The sequence below is a fragment of the Equus przewalskii genome, chromosome 1, assembly GCF_037783145.1.
Source record: "Equus przewalskii isolate Varuska chromosome 1, EquPr2, whole genome shotgun sequence".
Taxonomy (NCBI): domain Eukaryota; kingdom Metazoa; phylum Chordata; class Mammalia; order Perissodactyla; family Equidae; genus Equus; species Equus przewalskii.
In genome coordinates this window covers 92,939-115,139 of record NC_091831.1, presented here as the reverse complement: position 1 = coordinate 115,139, position 22,201 = coordinate 92,939, and the positions used below count along the sequence as shown (strand labels likewise).

At 41.1% G+C, this 22,201-nt stretch overlaps 1 protein-coding gene across 4 annotated transcripts in view; it reads left to right on the top strand.

Moving 5' to 3' along the window:
• The first annotated feature begins 15,617 nt into the window (after nt 1–15,617).
• Nucleotides 15,618–22,201, top strand: part of LOC103556392 (zinc finger protein 39-like) — a 51,366-nt gene continuing 44,782 nt past the window's right edge. For all 4 annotated transcript variants that reach the window (XM_070630617.1, XM_070630625.1, XM_070630627.1 and 1 more), the window contains exons 1-2: nt 15,618–15,723; nt 18,443–18,597. In XM_070630617.1, coding sequence (XP_070486718.1) covers nt 18,583–18,597 — 15 coding nt within the window. In that variant the 5' untranslated portion in view covers nt 15,618–15,723; nt 18,443–18,582. The remainder of the gene's footprint in view (nt 15,724–18,442; nt 18,598–22,201) is intronic.

Here is a 22,201-nt window from a genome sequence, read left to right as displayed (position 1 = left end):
CACGGGGCCAGCCCCTCTTCTGTGGTAATTTTTAAACACAGCAGATAGGAAACCACATTCCCAATCCTACGTGTGACTGAGTTTCCATCAAACAGATGAACCCGACGTTAAGTGACAGTGTCAGTGGAGCAATCAGATCTGAAAAACACGACAGAAGTGCTGCCGACTCTGCGGGTGGTGGTACTGACTCTGCTGGGTGATCGCGCTGGGGTTGCTGGCTTGGGGACCTGGTCTCTCCTCCGTGCTGGGTGGAGGTGTGTTCCTTTTTTGGCTGGAGTTCTTATATTTGTCCTTGGCTTGTTCAGAGTCAGGGTCCTTGTCTCACTTGGGTCTCTTGTCTTCGATTTGTATTCCCTTAAAGAGAGCTGGGATGAGCTTGTGCAGGTAGTTTATTAGGGAAGTGATCACAAAAAGCAAGAATAAGAGAATGGGGAAAATGAGACAGGAGAGGATGAAAAGCCAATGCAGGGTGTGTTACTGAGCTGGCAACCACCATGAACAAGCTGACGTCCATCCTGCTGGGTACTCTGAGCTGGGTCGTATGCATCTCAGCTGACCCACTGAGGCATAGGAAGCTGAGGCCTTTGTCTACGCTGCCGGCCATACGGAATTCATGGCTTGAACTCCCCTGTGAATGGGGTGAGTGAGCTCCCTTAGCTTTGGAAAATTCCCGAGGCTGAATAATGGAGAGACAAGGTGGAGACTTATGCTGATGCTCTGCCTACGTGAAAGGGACTGTCCTCCACAGCTGTACCTGGGCTGAGGGATTTAGCTGGGGCAACCAATGGGTCTCCTGCACTTCATTCTTGGTGGTGGTCAGAGACATTCAAACCCCATGTTAAGGCTCCTCAAGGTAGTAGAGGTAGTGGCGTCAAGGTAGTGGCTGACAACAAAATCTAAAATAGACCACAATAGAATAGCTGGTGTTAAAAACCACAGTTCCTGCTGTTTCAACTGATCCCAAGGCTGCAATTGACATCCATTATGTCCTCCTTAAGACCTTGAAAATTTTAATGTTTCTAAGAACTTCCACCTAGGCCTATATGACATTTAGGGAAGATACGTTCCCAGAAGGCATATATCTGCAAATACTGTAGCAAAGGTTTTAGTTAATACCTCTTTTTATTTTCTCTGCGTTATCTACTAAGTTGTTCTGTATCACAGTGGCTATTTCAGCTGCTTGATGGACTTTTATGATATCGACAGTTCTTTTAGATCATTGTTAGATGTGTTTTTTGGCATTTGCAGTAATTTTACCCACTTAATGAACACATGGATGCCTATTATAGAATTAAAAACATCTTTTTAAGTTATAGTAACCCAGGTTATCATAGCATCTGCAAATCCTGTAGTGCTCATAAATAATAATGCGACTCCTATGATACTGACAATTGAGTTTAATTTTGTTTCCTAGCCAGTGTGTCATTACTCTGTGGGAATTACAAAGTTCACAAGTCACTGAGCATGCAAACTTGAAAATTATATGATTCCTGGAAGGACTCCCTGCACAATAGCGGGAAGAAATCCATTGACCCACTCCCTAGCCAAACTGAAAAACATAAAACAAAACCAAAAAAAAGCAACCATTTAAAGTCTGTGGAATTAGTTCCAAGGACATATAACAAATGAAGAAACATTCGCTCACATCTGGGAATTCAGTGAACTACAAGTAGGATAAGCAGAAAGAAATCTACACATACATTGTGGATCCTAAAAATTAGGAGAGGTAATGGCAAGGAAAAAATATTTGAAGGAGGAAGATAGAAAAAAAGGAACCCTTATTATTTAGAAAGGAATCCCTTTTTTATGATTTAAAAGAACCCCAGGGGCCGGCCTGGTGGCGCAGCAGTGAAGTTTGTACGTTCTTGGCAGCCTGGGGTTTGCTGTTTTGGATCCCAGGTGTGGACGTGGCACAACATGGCATGCCATGCTGTGGTAGGCATCCTATGTATAAAGTAGAGGAAGATGGGCACAAATGTTAGCTCAGGGCCAGCCTTCCTCAGAAAAAAGAGGAGGATTGGTAGTAGTTAGCTCAGAGCTAATCTTCCTCAAAAAAAAAAAAAAAGAACCCCAGTAAGATTAACAACTAACTTCCCAGCAGAAACAATAGAGGTCAGAAGGAATTGGGATAACATATTCAAAGTGCTTAAAGGAAAAAACTGTCAACCAAAAATTCTATATCCACCAAACATATGGGGCCATCACAACTAGAAGGACCCACAGCTAAAATATACAACTATGTACTGGGGGGCTTTGGGGAGAAAAAAAATAAAGAATTGGCTAAATAAATTGTCTAGTCTTCCAATTAATGTGATACAGACTTCAAAAATCATGCTTAAAAAAAAATGTGGGGCCAGCCCTGTGGCTGAGTGGTTAAGTTCACACACTCTGCTTTGGTGGCCCAGGGTTTCACTGGTTTGGATCCTGGGCGCAGACATGTCACCACTCATCAGGCGATGCTGAGGGGGCATCCCATATGCCACAACTAGGAGGACCCACAACTAAAATATGCAACTATGTACTGGGGAGATGTAGGAAGGAAAAGCAGGAAAAACAATGAAGGTAAAAAAGTCATGGCAGATAAAACAGAAAATTTATTGCAGTCAGAACTGCTTTACAAGAAATATTAAAAGAAGTTTTTCAGGATGAAAGTAAGTGACCCCAGACAGTAATTTGAATGTATATCAAAACAGCAACAATAACAAAGGGCACCAAGAAAGATAATTAAGTAACTATAAAAGACAATAGAGGAGTGATGTCAGCAACATAGTGAAATGAGCTTGCCCGGGACTCTCTCCCCTCCAACGTACAACAAAAAGGAGCAAGCATGTTCCAACAGAAAATACCCTAAATGCACAGGAATCCTCGGAGAGTCATGGCAGCCACACAACAGAGGGCGGAGAGGCTGGAGCATCCCTGGGAGGAGCTGGAACAGGGTAAGAGAGAACTTCATTCTCTCCCCTAAAGACTGGGATCACTGCCAGGGGAGGCTCCATGAGGGAAGGAGCAGTAGAGGGGTCGCATGTCTACGGAATAACCCAGGACTCCCTAGGGAAGCCCTCCAACGGGGTGAAAGCTTTCATGCCGGGTGACCTCATCAAGCCAAGACCCCAGGAGACCAGATAGCGAGAGCTGATGGGGAAACCAGGGACTGCACGCAGGAGAAAGCGCCCCTTCTCCAACCCGCACAATGCCACACCATCTTGGCTGAAGGTGGAGGGCTCAGGGTACACGGCTATTGACCCCCCCCCAAGTGGTGATAGGCTGTAACTGCAACTGAATAATATCACAATGGGAAAACCCCATTCTTCCAACATCAGGCAGTTCATCAAATCTCCAGAACAGAGGGAAAACAATAAATACCCATAATTCAGTCCTGAGGACTCAGAAATAAGTAAACTAAATGACAATGAATTCAAAATAGCTATTGTCAAAAAACTCAATGAGGTAAAAGAGAATATAGACAAACAATTCAATGAGTTCAGGAGCTACTTTGCAAAAGAGATTGAAACTATAAAGAAGAATCAATCAGAAATATTACAGATGAAAGACACAATGGAAGAGATAAAACAAAATACAAATTCCCTGAATGCTCGTGTGGACACCATAGATGAGCAAATCAGCAGAATCGAAGCTAGACGTGTTGAATTGCTCCAGACAGAGGAGGAGAGAGAACTGACACTAAAAAGAAATGAAGAAAGTCTCTGAGAAATATCTGACTCAATGAGGAAATGCAAGATAAGAATTATAGGTATTCAAGAAGGTGAAGAGAAGGAGAATGGAGCAGAAAGCGTGCTCAAAGAAATAATAGCAGAGAACTTCCCAAATCTAGGGAATGAGAGGGAAATGTCTGTGGAGGAAGATTTCAGATCGCCTAGATTTGTCAATGTAAAAAGACTTACTGCAAGGCATATCATAGTAAAACTGGCAAAAAATGAATGACAAAGAAAGAATACTCAGGGCAGCAATGCAGAAGAAAATAACCTACAAAAGGACCCCTATCAGGCTTTAGTGGATCTCTCTGCAAAAATCTTACAAGCTAGGAGAGGATGGAATGACATATTCAAAATTCAAAAGATAAGAATCTTCAGCCAAGCATACTATATCCAGCAAAAACATCCTTCACATATGAGGGAGAAATTAAATCTTTCCCAGACAAACAAAAGCTAAGAGACTTTGTAGCCATGAGACACACCCACCCCCCCAAGAAATCCTCAAGAAGGCCCCATTCCTGAGAAAAGAAAAAAGGGAGAAAGGAGTCACAAAACACAGAGTAAGGCAACAAATACATAGGCAGAATCAGAATAGGATAGCAAATATTCAACTATAGCATTAGGCTAAAGGGAAGGAAAAATCAAAAACAAAGACAATCTTGTCACTTTAACCACAAACTCGCAGCACAAGTTGGAATAAGATATGAGAATAAAAACTTAGGAGAGGAGGAGGAAAGGGACCGAATCACTTTAGACTAACGAAACAAGAGGCCCTCAGAAAATGGACCATGTTATACACGAGATTCTGAATACAAACTTCAAGGTAGCCACTAAACTAAAAAGCAGAACAGAGACACAAAAAATAAAGAAACACAACATAAAAAAACTGCATAATTCAATGGGTAGATCAAAACACACAGGACGAGAAACAAAGGAAATGCAGGAAAACCAAAAATGAGTGATATGATGACAGCATTAAGCCCTCAATGTAAATAGATTGAAGTCTCCAATAAAAAGACACAGAGTGGCAAGATGGATTAAAGAACAATATCCAACAGTTTGTTGCCTCCAGGAAACACATCTCAGCTCCAATGACAAACACAGGCTCAGAGTGAAGGGGTGGAAGCCAATACTCCAAGCTAATGGCAAACAAAAGAAGGCAGGTGTCACAGTACTTATATCAGACAAAATAGACGTCAAGATAAGGCAGGTAAAGAGAGACAAAGAGGGGCGATATATAATGATCAAAGGGACACTCCATCAAGAAGAAATAACTCTTATAAATATCTATGCACCCAACACAGGATCACCAAAGTTCATAAAGCAACTATTAACAAACCTAAAAGAAGATATTATCAAAAATAACACAATAATAGTAGGGGACCTCAACACCCCACTCACATCATAGGATAGATCATCCAGACAGAAAATCAACAAGGAAACAGTGGAATTAAACGAAAAGCTAAACCAGTTGGACTTAATAGACATATATAGAACACTCCATCCAAAAACAGCAGAATACACATTCTTCTCAAGTGTGCATGGAACATTCTCAAACATCGACCATATGTTGGGAAACAAGGCAAGCCTCTATAAATTTTTAAAAATTCAAATAATAACAACCATCTTCTCTAATCATAATGCTATAAAACTAGAAATTAATTACAAGAAAAAAGCTGAGAAAGGGACAAAGATGTGGAGACTAAACAATATGCTATTGAACAAGCAATGGATCATTGAAGAAATTAAAGAAGAAATCAAAAAATATCTGGAGACAAATGAAAATGATAACATGGCATACAAACTCATATGGGATACAGCAAAGGCTGTATTAAGAGGGAAATTCGTTGCAATACAGGCACACCTTAACAAACAAGAAAATTCCAAATAAGCAATCTCAAATTACACGTAAGTGAATTAGAAAAAGAAGAATGAAGAAAGCCCAAAGTCAGCAGAAGGAGAGAAATAATAAAAATCAGAGTAGAAATAAATGCTATTGAAACAAAAAAGGCAGTAGAAAGCATCAATGAAACAAAGAGCTGGTTCTTTGAGAAGATAAAGAAAATTGGCAAACCCCTAGCCAGACTTGCAAAGAAAAAAAAAGAGAGAAAGCTCAAATAAACAAAATCAGAAATGAAAGGGAAGAAATAACAGACTCCAGAGAAATACAATGGATTATAAGAGAATACTACAAAAGACTATATGCCTCCAAAATGGATAACCTAGAGGAAATGGATAAATTCTTAGACTCTTACAACCTCCCAAAGCTGAGTCAAGAAGAAACAGACAATCTGAAGAGACCAATCACAAGAAAAGAGATTGAAACAGAAATTAAAAGCATCCCAAAGAATAAAACCCCAGGACCAGATGGCTTTCCTGGGGAATTCTACCAAATTTTCAGAGAGGATTTAATACCTATCCTTTTCAAGCTAATCTAAAAAATAAGGAAGGATGGAACACTTCCTAACACATTCTACAAGGCCAACATCTCTGATACCAAAGCCTGACAAGGACAGCACGAAAAAGGAGAACTACAGGCCAATATCACTGATGAACATAGATGCAAAAATTCTCAACAAAATTTTTACAACCCTAATTCAGCAATACATCAAAAGGATCACACATCACGATCAGGTGGGATTCATACCAGAGACACAGGGATGGTTCAACATCTGCAAATCAATCAACGTGATACACCACATCAACAAATTGGGGAATAAAAACCACATGATAATCTGAATAGATGCAGAGAAAGCATTTGAAAAGATCCAACATCCGTTTATGGTAAAACTCTTAACAAAATGGGGATAGAAGGAAATTACCTCAACATAATAAGGGCCATATATGACAAACCCACAGCCAACATCATACTCAATGGGCAAAAACTGAGCACCATCTCCTGAGATCAGAAATGAGACAAGGATGCCCACTATCTCCACTCTTATTCAACATAGTAGTGGAGGTTTTGGCCAGAGCACTTAGGCAAGAGAAAGGAATAAAAGTAATCCAAATAGGGAGTGAAGAAGTGAAACTCTCGTTGTTTGCAGACGACGTGATCTTATATATAGAAAACCCCAAAAAATCCATTGTAAAACTAATAGAAATAGTTAACAACTACAGTAAAGTTGCAGGGTACAGAATCACCCTACAAAAATCAGTTGCTTTTCTATACTCCAATAATGAACTTACAGAAAGAGAACTCAAAAATATAATTCCATTTGCAATCACAACTAAAAGCATAAAGTACCTAGGAATAAATTTAACCAAGGAGGTGAAGGACTTATACAAAAAAAACTATAAGACATTACTGAGAGAAATGGATAATGCCTTAAAGAGATGGAAAGAGATTCCTTGCTCATGGATTGGAAGAATAAATATCATTAAAGTGTCCATACTACCCAAAGCAATCTACAGATTCAATGCAATACCTATCAGAATCCCAATGACATTCTTCATGGAAATAGAGCAAAGAATACTAAAATTCATATGGGGCAATCAAAGACCCTGATTTACTAAGGCAATCCTGAGAAAAAAGAACAAAGCTGGAGGAGGTATCACAATCCCTGACTTCAAAATGTACTGCAAAGCCATAGTGACCAAAACAGCATGGTACTGGTAGAAAAACAGGCACACCGATCAATGAAACACAACTGAGAGCCCAGAAATAAAACCACGCATCTATGGACAGCTAATCTTCGACGAAGCTGCCAATAAAATACAAGGGAGAAAAGACAGTCTCTTCAATAAACGGTGTTGGGAAAACTGGACAGCCACATGTGAAAGGATGAAGGTAGACCACTATTTCACACCATACACAAAAATAAACTCAAAATGGATCAAAGACCTGAAGATACAACCTGAAACTATAAAACTCCTGGAAGATAATATTGGCAGTACACTCTTTGACATTGAACTAAAAAGGATCTTTTCAAATACCATGTCCTCTCAGACAGGGAAACAAAAGAAAAAATAAACAAGTGGGAATTCATCAGACTAAAGAGCTTCTGCAACGCAAAAGAAACTAGGATCAAAACAAAGAGACAACCCACCAACTGGGAGAAAATATTTGCAAATCATATATCTGACAAGGGGTTAATATCCAAAATATATAAGGAACTCACACAACTGAACAAAAAAAAGCAGGCAACCAGATCAAAAAGTGGGCAGAGGAAATGAACAGACATTTTTCCAAAGAAGATATACAGATGGCCAATAAACACATGAAAAGATGTTCAACATCACTAAACATCAGGGAAACGCAAATCAAAACTACACTAAGGTGCCACCTTACATGCGTTAAAATAGCTATAATCACTAAGACTAAAAATAGCAAATATTGGAAAGGGTGTGGAGAGAAGGGAACCTTCATACACTCCTGGTGGGAATGCAAACTGGTGCAGCCACTATGGAAAACAGTATGGAGATTCCGCAAAAAACTAAAAATAGAACTACCATATGACCCAACTATCCCACTCCTGGGTATCTACCCAAACAATTTGAAATCAACAATCCAAAATAACACATGCACCCCTATGTTCATAGCAGCACTATTGACAATAGCCAAGACATGGAAGCAACCCAAGTGCCCATCGGCCGAGGATTGGATAAAGAAGATGTGGTACATATATACAATGGAATACTACTCAGCCATAAAAAAGATGGAACCATCCCATTTGCAATAACATGGAAGGACCTAGATGGAATTATGCTAAGCAAAATAAGCCAGACTAAGAAAGACAAGCACCATATGATTTCACTCATATGTGGAATATAAATAAGTACTGGGACAAAGAAAACAGTTCAGTGGTTACTAGGGGAAGGGGGGTTGGGGGACACTGGAGGTGAAGGGGAGCACTTATATGGTGACAGTCAAGCAATAATGTACAACTGAAATCTCACATTGATGTAAACTATTATGAACTCAATAAAAAAACAAAAAAAATACAATATAAATGCACATTTTCCTACTTTCTTTTCTTAACTGACTTAGAAAGCATTATATAAAACAGTGTGTATATAATGTATTGGGCCTGTAATATATGAAGATATATATTTGCCTACAACAGTACAAAGGAGATGAGTGAAAGAAAAGATGTATTGTGATAAGAAAATGCCTTAAGATGGTAGCTCAAATGTACAAGAATGATTGAAGAGAACTATGAACAATAAATAAGTTTAACATATGAAAGCTATACATTTATCCTTGCTCTTCTTTCTTCTCAACTTTTTAAAAAGACATAAAATTGTATAATGTAAGAATCATAACAATGTTTTGTTTAGTTTGTGGTATTTATATATGTGATGTGTGTATCAATAATACCTCTAAAAAGGGTGAGGAGGATATAAAGATATATAGAAGTAATGTTTTTATATCTAACTGCAATTAAGTTAGTATGAATATGAATTTGATCCTGATAAGTTAAGATGTCTGTGGTAAGGCAAAGAGCAATCACTAAGGAAATAACTAAAAAAATATGTAGTGAAAAAATCATTAAGGAAATTTAAATGCTACATTGGGAAATATTCACTTTTTGCAAAAGAAAACACTAAAGAGGAGTAGAGAAACAAAAAAAGACATAACACAGAAAACAAGTAATAATGTAGGAATAATCCAAGTATATCAATAATATTAAATGTGAATAGATTTAACAATCAAATCATAAAGTAGAGATTGTCAGACTTGATAAAAAATAAAATCCAAGTCTTTGTGGTATACAGGAGTCACACCAGATTCAAAGATAAAAATGGATTAAAAGTAGAATGATGGAAAAAGAAATATAATTCAAAGAAAAAAACCACAAGAACGCTGTACTAAAGTGGTTATACTAATTTTAAACAAAATAGACTTTAAAACAAAAAAGTTATTACAGATAAAGAGGGACACTTTATAATGATAAAAGGGTCAATTCATCAGGAGGATATAGCAATTATAAATATACCTGTACCTAATGACAGAACACCAAAATATATGTAGCAAAACTGACAGAAATAAAGGGAGAAATGGACAATTCAGCAATAATTGTTGGAGACTTCAATACCCAATTTCAGTAATAGAACAACTAGGCTAAAGAGTACCTGGGAAATTGAAGACTCAAACAACAGCGTAGACCAACTAGATCTAACAAACATGTACAGAACACTCCACCCAACAAAACCAAAATCTATGTTCTTCCCAACTGCCGATAAACTTTCTTCAAGAGAGATTATATAGTCAGCCATAAAACAAACCAGAACACATGTAAAAGGATAGAAATAATACAAAATATGTTCTCCAATCACAGTGGAGTGATCTTCATAATCAAAAACAGAAATAAAGTGGAAAACCTCACAAACATGTTGGAAGTTAACAAACTTCAAAATTACTATTGGTCAAAGAAGTAATCAAAGGGAAATTAGAAACGATACTGAAATGATTGAAAATAAGGACCCACCTTACCAAAACTCATTTGAAGGAGCTAAAACAGTGCTTGGAAGGCAATTTATTTCAATAAGTGCCGATATGACAAAAGAAAAAATATTTTGAATCAATAACTAAATCTTCCTCTTTAAGACTCGTGAAAAAGAAGAGAAAACAGAATCTAAAGCAAGTAGACAAAGGAAATAAAGATTAAAGATGAAATAGAGAATAGAAAAGCAATGGAGAAGAGCCAGCCCTGATGGCCTAGCAGTTAAAGATTGGCGTGCTCCACTTTGGCAGCCTGGGTTTGGTTCCCAGGCACAGAACCACACCGCTCATCTGTCAATAGCCATGCTGTGGTGTTGGCTAACAGAGAAGAATGAGAAGAACTTACAACTATGTACAGAACTCTGTATTGGGGCTTTGGGAGGGGGAAAAGAAGGCAAAAAAAAAAAGGAAGAAGATTGGCAACAGATGTTAGCTTAGGGCAAATCTTCCCTTGCAAAAAATAAAAAAATAAAAAGATAAACAATGGAGAAAATCAATGAAACCTTAAGCACGTTCTTTGAAAAGATCAACAAAACTGACAAACATTAAGTAGATTGACCAAGAAAAAAATAAAGAAGGACTGGCCCCGTGGCACAATTGTTCAATTCGGCGCACTCCACTTTGGCAGCCCAGGTTCCCAGGTTTGGATCCCAGGTGCAGACCTACAACACTTGTCCACCATGCTTTAGTGGTGACCCACATACAAAGTAGAGGAAGATTGACAGAGATGTTAGCTCAAATTGCTAAAATCTGAAGTGAAAGGTGTGACAATTACTACAGACCTTACAGAAATTAAACAGTATTAGAGGAATTATATGAACAATTGTATGCCAACAATTTAGGTAATCTAGATGACATAGATAAATTCCTACAAACACGTAAACTACCAAAACTGACTCAAGAAAAGATAAATAATTTGAACAAATCTGTAACAAGTGAAGAGATTGGATTAGTAATAAAAAAAAAAATCACACCAAGAATAGCCCAAGTTGGGAACATCAGTGATGTATTACCAAACATTTGAATGAGATTTAATATCAATTCTTCCAAAACATAGAATGTTAGAGATACTTTCTGACTAATTTTATGAGGCCGATATTGCCATGATACCAAAACCTGACAAAGACATCATGAGAAAAGAAAAATTCTGACCAATATGTCTTATGGATATACAAAAATAATCAACAAAATACTAGAAAACAGAATCAGAAAAACATAAAAAGAATTATAAGCTATGAGCAAGTGGGATTTATCCCAAGAATACAAGTTTGGTTTAACATCCAGGAATGAATTAGTATAATTCATCAGTATAATAAAAACCAAAAGCTCATGATATCTCACTAGATGAAGAAAAAGCATTCAACAACATTCGACATCACTTTATGATAAAAAACATTCCACAGACTAGAAATAGAAGGAAACATCCTCAACTTGATAAAGGGCATGTATGAAAAGCCTACAGCTAACATCATAATTAATGGTGAAAGCCTGGATGCCTTTCCTCTAAGATCAGGAACAAGACAAGGATATCTGCTCTCATGACTTCTCTTTAAAATCACACTGGGGTTCTAGCCAGGAGAATGAGGCAACAGAAATAAACCAAAGGCATACATATTGGAAAAGAGGAAGTACAGTTATCTCTATTCAGAGATAGTATGATCTTTTATATAGAAAATGCTACGAAATTTACTAAGAACTATTATAACTAATAAACAAGTTCAACAAAGTAATAGGCTACATCATCAATATACAAAAAACAATTGACGCTAGAATGAATATTTTAAAAATGAAATTAAGAAAACAGTTCCATTTACAATAGTATCAAAAAACAAAATACTTAGGAGTAAAGTTAACAAAAGAAATGTAAACTTGAACATTCAAAACTGCAATATGTCATTGATGGAAATTAAGGAAATCTAAATAAATGAAAAGACATTTCATCTTCATGATTCAAAAAGCTTAATATTGTTAAGATAGCAATACTCTCCATATGGATCTACAGATTTATCTGAATCTCTATCAAAATCCCAGTTGTCTTTTTTGCAGAAATTGATGGGCCAATCCTAAAATTCATGTGGATATACAAGGGACTCTGGAGCTTCCCCCTAGGAAAGTATGAACAATTTGTGCTGCCAGAGGTAAATTGGCCCCAAGCCTATTGAAAAACAGCAGAGGAACAATTCCTGGGAAAGGACATGAGATCCCACTACTCCATGGTATCAGTCTACCTCCTTGATCCCAGAAAGTCCATTTTCTCCTTCATGAAATACACCCCTGAGACTTATCTATGCAGTGCACAACTGTCTCTGTGGCCAGAGTTCGAAGCACTTAGGTATTATCCCTGAGTCTCCTCTCCTTGGCTCTGAGGACTTTAGATTCATAGATGGGGAAAAGCGATTCCATTCTTGGCCCATATATTGTCAGAGGCATGCTCAGGGTTAGGCTCACAGATCCAAGCTTATATTACTGTCTCTGTTTTTACAGATGGGATGACTGAGGCGACAGAAAGAGGAAATGACATTCCATATCCTGGAGAGATGAGTATCAGGCATTGATGCCCTACCCCCGCATTCCTGCCGATCATTCCAGATTTAAAGGACCTCCAAGTATCACATCAATAGGTGTTTAAGAAAGGACCATGGAATCCAGGGGACTGAGGAAGGGATTCCAGATTCTGACAGAAGAAGGAAATAAGAAGATAAGGCTGAGATACCTAGATATGCATAACGCAGTCACTGAGGGGCAATTGCAGGATCAGGAAAAAATACATGACTTTGAACAGAGGAGGTAATGCTTTAGGAAAAGAGAAAACAGAGATAGATCAGATAGGTCATGGGCCAGATAGTCAGTCCCCACCCCTGCCACTGAAGCCCTGATACACCCAAACAAACAAGCCAGGTCTACCCCTGTTTGTAGAGGTGCAGCAGTGGCAGCAGGAGCTGTGAGAAACTGTGTTGAATGCCTCATTTAGTGTGTGGCAGAAACCAGGGAAGGGAAGAGCACATTCAAGTCCATCTCTCAGAAAAATAAGTAAAGATTTCATAAGTAGATTTATGAATGGATAGATATTTGGAGTTTCTGGGTGAATAATTGCCAGACACTGGAAGTGTAAATTTACGTAACAATTTTGGAGTGCACCCATCCTACGACCCAGCTATTATATTCATGTATATGCAGTAGAGCAGGTTTTCCAAGAGTGGAATATCATCTACTGATGGCTTAAAAATTACTTTAGTGGATGAGAACTAGCATCTTTTAAATTAATTCAAGGAGCGTTGCTGTCAAGAGTTTAGCTAAACTACTCCATGATATTGCTGCCTCAGCATCCATTTTGTGTGGCCAAGGGGCCTGCTGAAACCTCGAGCTGACACTAGTCCTTCCTGTAAGCATATGCCCTACACAACAGTCCACAGAGTCACAAACAAATGTAGGTTCCTGATATGACTTCCCCAGCAGCCCTTGGGAGCAACAGCTTCTCTCCCTCCCGGGACCTTCCCTTCTGTGCTTCTTAGAGAAGACCCCCACAGGGCTTACCAAAACATCACTCTTTTTGCTTTGAATTGACCAATCCGGCCTTAACCTAGGAACCCCAAAACACTTAAATCGCAGACCCTAATAAAGACACGTGCCTCAGGTGCTGCCACACTCTGGCTGCACCGTGCCTTGACCCCCCTCGTGGCCCCTGAGCATGCCATATAGCTTCTCCATGAGCTCTGAGTAATAAGCTTCTCTATTCCACTTTCCCTTGTGGTCTTTTGTCGAACTATGGCTCACCATCCCACACGCTGGGGACTTACTTGAAAAAAGTTAATTTAACAAAGTCACAACAGTTGTCATATTGGTTTAAATAGTTTAATAAAATACAGACATTGTGATATTTCACCATTCATGTTTTAGTGTTCTCAAAAGCAAATTCACTAGCTATTTCAACCTCAAAATGGGTTTATTCAAGAACAGCCAAATGATTACAATTTGGAATGTGCGTGTAAGGAGAACCACAGAGAAATCCAGAGAAAAAAAGAGAGAGGTCCTTCTATAGAGGAAACAAGGAGAAGAAGGGACTGTTCCAAAGGAAAGTCCATTGGAGGAGACTCACAGATGGGAGTGGCAATAGCTTCTCATTGGCCGAGCTGTCTCCTTTCGTATGGGCTGATCTGTGGTGTTTCTCATTAGCTGAGCTGTGTGTTTCTCATTGGCTAGGCTGCAGCGTTTCTCCTTGGCTTGGCTGTTGCTGAGTGGAAGAGAAATCTTCCTTCATAGTAAAGTGGTTGTACTTCCTGTTGGAGATGCAAGTGTGTCACTTCTTCTTTGGTGTAGTTAAATGTGTGATAGGAGTGAAAGCTCTCATAACAGGGCCTCCTGTGTGTTTCTTAAGGTTTCATTTAAAATGAATTTCCACAGTATGCAACAGTGAAAAACAGATGTGCCATGTAAAACCCCATTACCATTGTCATAAGCTAATATAATTAGGAATAACATTTAAGATCCTAGAATGTTTCTCTCACATCAGAATTTCCACATTCCTCCCACAACATGTCTTTCAGCTTGTCAAATCTGGATTTAAAAATGACAAGAGATTTTCACATATTGAGGTATATGGGGTAACTTTTTGAGTTCAAAACTGATTTGTTTGAACAAAAAGCCTGACTTATAGCCTATCAAACATACGTTGTACACCTGCTTGACTATGAAAGAATGCACTCTAAAGATAAGAATGCACACTTCCCCACCTACGCCCTATTGGGATTAATCCCTTTCCTGACATGACCTCATGTTGACCTGCTAATTTGCAACTGAATACCTCTTTGAAATTTTGATGAAAATATACCTGGGTGTGTTTAATATATGTTTTTTGTTCTAAAAAGATACAAGGGGCTGGCCCCGTGGCCAAGTGGTTAAGTTCTGACACTCTGCTGCAGGCGGCCCAGTGTTTCGTTGGTTCGAATCCTGGGCGCGGACATGGCACTGCTCATCAAACCACACTGAGGCAGCGTCCCACATGCCACAACTAGAAGGACCCACAGCGAAGAATATACAACTATGTACTGGGGGGCTTTGGGGAGAAAAAGGAAAAAATAAAATCTTTAAAAAAAAAAAAAGATACAAGACTGTACTGAAAACCATGCTTCTAGGGAACACTTTCTAAGGCCTTCCTGGGTTACAACCCTCACTCCAGCTCAAGTAAACTGACCTCATTTCTCTTAACTATAGAGTGGTTATTGGTTACTTTGCATTCAAATAACAACCCAGAACTCCAGTGGTTGTCAAGTGTAGGTTACAGACAAGACCTCTCCCATCTCCTCTGGGTCTCAGAGAAGCAAGACAGAGCACCATGCAAATAAAGAAAATGTCCTCAGACCCTTCCTAACCCGCCAAGAGGCTTGTGGGAAATGTAGTCTCGCCCTGCGCTGACGCGCTCCCGACCCGGACTCTAGGAAGGAGTCTTCCGGGTTCCTTCTGCGCGTGTGCGGCCCCGCCCACGCCCACCCTCTTCCGCCCGGAAGTTCCGGAGCCCGGTGCTCTGGGGACGGGGGAAGCGCTGGGCTGGATGCCGTGCCCCTGGAGGTTGGTGGCAGTGTGACGGAGGAGTCGCGGGCGGTCGGGGACACGGGGCGAGCACGGCTGTGGCTCCGCTGGGGCGAGCGAAAGGGTCGGTGGGTGGGAACCGTCCGGGACGCGGATACCGGCTGGTGAAGCGCCGGCTCGGCTGTGGCTTCAGTGATTGCTCCTCGGAGAAGGCGCGCTCTGGAAGGCTGGCCGTGGCTTCCAGAAGCTTCGTGAACTGGGGGTCGAGGCGGGGTTTGTGTGCGGACGGCGCGAGCGCGGGGTGGGCGGTCTGCGGCCCCGTCCGGGCCACGCCGCCCCGCTGGGTGCTATGGGGCTGCTCCTGTGCCCGAGCGCGCTGGCGCCTGGTGAGACGCCCGATGCCCGGGGGAGCCCCTGCGGTGTGCGTGCTGACCGAGGCTCCCGGGGCACTTGTTTGTGGGGGTTCGTGGAGTCGCTCCAGCAGGGGAAGTGTCAGGTCCCCTCCTGCCCGGGCAGCCCGCGGAGCGCTCCCGGTTTGCGTTTCCGGAGGTTTATACAGAATCTACTGTCCAGGCCTCGTGGGTTGAGGGGCATGTTGTGCTCTGCGTGGCGGTCTTGTCTTCCTGAGAACAAGGTAGCTGTTATACAGTGTGAGGGGAGGCGGCCTACGAACAGTGATCCTCCCGGAAGGACAGCACCGGTGGCTGAAGCCTCGCTCCCGCTTCAGGGCAGAGGCAGCGGACTCGCGGGGAGGAGGAGGGCCGGCGGTTACTGCTGCTTCTGCCCCGAGTGCCCAAGGTTTGGGTGCTGCTGCTCCTCCCGAAGTTCTCCGAGGCTGGGTGACGGTGGAGGGTTTGGACCGACCTTCAGACGGAGACGTGTGCTGGGCTGAGAGGGGTGGTCGAAGGCCTAGGGATTGTTCCTCCTGGGAGTGGTTTTGAAGGAAGGGGTGGTCTGGGGCTGGAGGGTTCGCCCGTCACAACCGAGAGAATGTCTCCAGGGCTTCCTAACACTCCCATCCCTTCGCTCTCCCTCATTCTTTTGTTATCTGCGCTCTCTCAAACCCGTTGTGTCATCAGATCTGATACCTCGAGACCGGGGGATGCTCCCTCTGTCCTGAGTGTTCTTCCTCGTGGTTGAGGGAGGGTTTGTCAGGGTATTTCTGCCTCATGAGAAAGATGAAAAGGTTTCATTTGAGAACAGAAGTGATTTGCCGGGCTCGTATTTGTGTACAGCAGGCATCCTGGCTTTTGTTTAATACCATCCACTTTGCCGAAGTTAAGCCAAACCACTCATCTGCTTTTGACATCATTTTTAGGAACTGCAGCCAACTTAGAGCAAACATCGTTTTAGAAGAACTTGCTTGAAACATGCCTGTCCTTTTTTCCCCATTGCTTTCTGGGGGTTATTTGCGCTCAAAGGGTTAATAATGCAAGTGTTTCCCGTGTGATGTCAGTGATCTTTTCTTGAAAATCATAAATTCTATAGCACAATAACAGGAGCCTATTTTCCATTGTTTAAAAAAGAAAAATTCGAATGAATCACACTTCTGCTTCAAACCAATGTTTTAAATGTAAGTAAAGCCCAGTACAATGCCTGCCAAGAAGTACAAGACTCATTTCTGATGTAAAAAACGTAAAACGGAGTCTTCTGATGTGCAGACAATAACAGTCGTTTGTCTGATTCGCATGATCTTAGTTCCAGCAACTTCTCTGAGGTCCATCCAGTGCACATTCGGAAGCTTTTCGAAAGTTCTGCATGTGGTTGTGAAGTTCTGCTGATTGTATTTGGCATGTAATTCAAGACTTCCTCCCCCGTGTGACTTTGTTAAAAACATCCTGAGTTTGGGAGTTTAGATGTGTCACTTAGCATTTGCTATGTAACAAAGCAACCAAAATTTTCTGGGTTACAAAGAAAAATAAAAACAATCATTTCATTTGCCCGAAGTTCTATGGTCAGCATTTGGGTTGGGTCTAGTTGGTCAGTGTCTATGCTGGTGATGCGTGGATCACCAGTGAGGCTGTCGTCATCTGGTGCCGTGACTGAGGCTGCTTGGTTTAAGATGACTTCATCTGTTGTTTTCGCTGGTTTGTGCCGGCTGTTGGCTAAGCCGTGTCCCTAACAGGGCAGCGCCGGGTTACTTCACAAGGTGACAGTGTTCCAAGAAGGCAAGCTCTAGCAGAAAAGTACTTTTCATCGTATGTCTGCCTCCCATGTGCTGTGATTTCCCTACAGTCAGAGCAAGTCAAATGGCAAAGCCCGTGTCATCATCAGAGGGGACTTCACGAGGAAACGAATACAGGGAAGCAAGGCATTGAGAACCATTGCGGGGACAGTGTGCCACAAAGAATGTGCATTATGTGCATCTTTTCCTATCAAATCATGGGCCACAAGTGTTGTGCTGTAAGATGTGTACTTTCTGTGAAGTTTAGCTATTTGAAAACCACAGGTGTCCTTGTGGAAACACTAATCTAGGGGTATGCCCCATGGGTAGGAATTATGTAACTGTGTTAAATAAGCAGTTATCTACAGAAGCCTCTTTAGAATTTTGAGTTAATTCTTACCGTTAACTGTGGATAAATCAGTAAGAAATATGTGTTTTCATTAACTTAAGGATAAATTCTGTGTCTCAGTTCTTCAAAGTAAGGGTATATGGGTAACTCCTTCGACAGGGTCTTCCCTGCCCCTTCTCAAGGTATAAAGTACTATTGTCCCACGCAAGGTTCTCTCTCTCTCTTTTTTTTTTTGTCTTCTCTAGCTAACGTGTGGAGAACTTTGGACCGGAGAATCTGGGATGTAGGAGCAAGCCAGGCCAGTCCTTTCATGACTCCGCTCCATTCACCTTCTCTTCCAGCTCTGTTTCCAGAGTCCTCTGTGTGTTTCTAAGAGCAACGGAAAATGGATACATCTTTGGTGAGTTGTTTCTTTATTTTTCCCTCAGCTTGTTTTACATTGTGCTGTATGAGCTTTATGAGCATTCCTAAGTTGAAATGAGAAAGTAGAAATGAGCGAAATTCAGCTTCAGGGACATAGACATAAACAAGGTAAAGGTGGTGTGCAGATACAGGCAGGTTATGTGACCTTAGAGTCACCCAAGGTGAGCGCAGATTGGTCTCTGGTCTTTCCGATGTCAAGGCCAAAAACAGATGTTGTGCAGTCATTTATTAGCTGATGAGAACGGACCCCTAGAAGAAAGCGTGCCACATCTCCTTGGACGTGGAAGCCTGCAGGCACAGAAGTCTGACACAGTGTCTTTAATGGTCACGTAGATGAGGCGGTGGGCGGTGTTTGCCTGCCAGTCTCGAAGTAAACACTCGCAGCCTTCTGCAGTGGTGGTCTGACCTCATGCTGAAGCGCAGCTTGCTTAGTGAGGTTCTTCTGGAGTTGCTGAAATGGCGAGGCCCCAGACAGCCTTTGGAAGGCCCTGCGTGGTGCACAGAGGAACTTGGAATGTCTGGGGGATTGAGTCGACTGCGGGTCCTTTAAATAACTCTTCACACATTTCTGTCAGCTAGTCTCTATATGCAGGTTGGGCAGCAGACTCCTCAAGGTTGTATTTCCTGGCAAATATTTCCACTGCTGCTTTGTGCTTTAACCTACTCGCCGTAGTCTGCATTCGTTTCTTCTAAAGCTCACGAGTAACCTAATTATAGTTAGATTCAGTGGTTATGCTGTAGTCTCTGCCTCAGTCGAGTCTTCTGCCGTGTTGAAATGCCTTAGTCCATGATCTTCTGGAAGGTCTCGTGTCTTAGCTTCTGTCATGGCCTCTCTGATGATTTCTTCTGTGTTTCCCTGAATTCTTCTGTTTGTTTCTTCTTCTCCTGAATGTGGCTCTTGCAAGTGTTCGAGTCTGGGCCCCATTCTTCACACGGCAGTTCTCCTTGACCTGTTGGGGGGCTCTGGGGTTTGACAGTTTTGTTTCTCTCCAGCTTGGGCCTCTTCCCCAGCCTTCAGAGCACAGGTTCAGCTCCCAGTTGATGCTGCTTCGTAGCTCTCCAGAAGGCACCTCAAGCTCAACAAATGCAAAATGAAAACCACATTTTCCTCTCTTCCCTTCCTATGATATTACTTCCATCCAGCTAGTGACTCAAACCACCAAAATGGGATTTCTCCTGGACCCCTCCCTCTCTCTCAGGTTTAATCTCGTTAAAGTCCTGCTACTTTGTTCTTTAGTTTTATCTAGTGTCTGTGCTGGTGCCCACAGACCCTACAGTAACTTCCTTTTTTACCTTGGAGCTGTCATTCTTGGCAAAACAGGAAGGATGTGAACGTGATGAGGTCCCATCCCTCTGGAGCTCTGCTGCCAGCCAGCGTGTGTGGTGGCAGCCTCAGGAGTCCCTGTGGCACAGAGCACTCAGGAGTGAGTGAGTCATGTTTGAACGGAGTCAAGTGAGATACACAAAGAATAAAAGCAAGGACCACAGATTTTCATCATTTTTAACTTTTGTTCATATAATTGTCAGCGATTCCGTCTGTAGCTTTTATTATTATATAACTGGATGTTGCTAGAACAGAAATGGTCTGTCATGTTTTCAAACGCTGTTAAAGACTGTTTATTCTTCTGCTACATCAGCTAATCACTTAAAACTGAGTAGGGAAAAACAAATGTGTGCGTCAAACATAAGTCTCATTGTGGACTAGAATTTAATGAAAAGTTGTTTACCTTTTTTATTATTTTGATAAAATATACATAATCTAAAATTTGCCCTCGTAACCGTTTTTAAGAGTACAGTTCAGTGGCACTGATCACATTCACACTGTTGTGCAGTCATTCCCACCATCCATCTCTGGAATTTTTTCATCTTCTCTGAATGAAACTCTACTCGTTAAACACTACCTGCCTCTTCCCTTCTAGCTCAGTCCCCGGCAGCCACCATTTTACTTTCTGCCTCTATGAATTTGACTACTGTTGCAGCATGATATAAGTGGAATCATGCAGTTTTTGTCTTTTTATGATTGACATTTTATTTTGTATATTGTCTTCAAGGTTCAGTCACATTGTAACATGTCATGGCCATAACTTCCGTTTTTACTTCCATGAAATTGAATTTAGCTATTCTTGACTGTCAAAGCATTTCTTAGATTCTTTTTCCTATAAGAACTGGAAGAGGCAACTTTATCAACCTTAAACAGTAAAAGATAAAGTGTGAATTGCTTTGAGAGTTTTTCAATCCTACAAGACCCCAATTTTTTAGTATCTCCCAATTTTCTTCCAAACTGGGCTTCCTCCCTCTGCCCCCTTGAGCTCATCGCTTTCCTATAGTTCTTTACTAAGGGCAGTGACTAGTAGCTGAGATTTACTACTATCATTTTGTTTTACTAGATTTTTTCCTAAAGCTTTAAGCCCATGAGGTAAACGTTACTTGACTTAATAAGTATCACTCATGTTACTTAAGGAAGTATGTCAGTCCCAGTTATCATGTGTGACACTGTGAGCCATTATTTAGCCCCTGGATAACAGATCACCATTTTCCCAGGTTTCCTGCACTGCTTGTTGCTGTTGTTGGTGTTGTTTGTTTTTGTTTGGGTGCATGGTGCCAATTCCTTTACCAGTTAGGTCAGCAAGAAAGGTTTCTTTCTCACTCATGCTACCTATCCATCATGGGTCAGCTTTGTTTTTTTCCTTTCTGCTTCACTTGGTGTCCCAGACAAAGGACCTTTTTCTTTCTGTAATATTGTTGGGCTTTGTGGCAGAGTGAGAACATGGTGATCTATGTGTGGCTCTTACAACTCGTACTTACAAGTGGCACATATCACCTTCACTCACATGTTTTTGGTCAAAACAAGGCAAATGGAGGCTTACAAATTTGCCTCCGTGAGTTCCACCTCAAAGAGATTTTAATCCTTCTGCAGAGAAGGGTACCACAGGAAGTGCTATGAGCTGAAGTGTATCCCCCTAGGATTTATGTTGAAGGCCAGCCCTAACTGCCAATGCAACTGTATTTGGAGATAGTGCTTTTAGAAAGTAATTATGGTTAAGTGAGGTCCTAATGTGGGGCCCCAATCCAATAGGATTGTTGGCCTTATGAGAAGAGGAAGAGAGAGATCTCTGTTTCTCCACAATGAGAAGACACAGTAAGAGGGGGTCATCTGCAAGCCAGGAGGATAGTCTTCACCAGGAATGGAACTGGCCGACAACTTGATCTTGGACTTCCCAGCCTCCAGAACAGGCAGAAAAGAAATTTCAGTTAAGCCATTCAGTCTATGTCATTTGTTATGGCAACCAGAGTTAACTAATACAGGAAGGGACACTGCAATTTGGTGAACAGAAATATAACCTACCACGCTCTGTGTATTCTTGCTTAATTTTCTACTTGAGCATTTAAATCAGCTTATCTAAATCTAAGAATGTGTCGTTTATTAGGATAATGTTATATTAATTTACTGACTTATGGAGAAATGGTATCTTTATGATGTGGACTCTTCCTATCCATGAATATGGTATGTCTCACATTTGTTTAGTTCTTTTTATATCCTTCAGGTTTTTTCTCCCTTCACATAGTTTTGTATGTTTTTT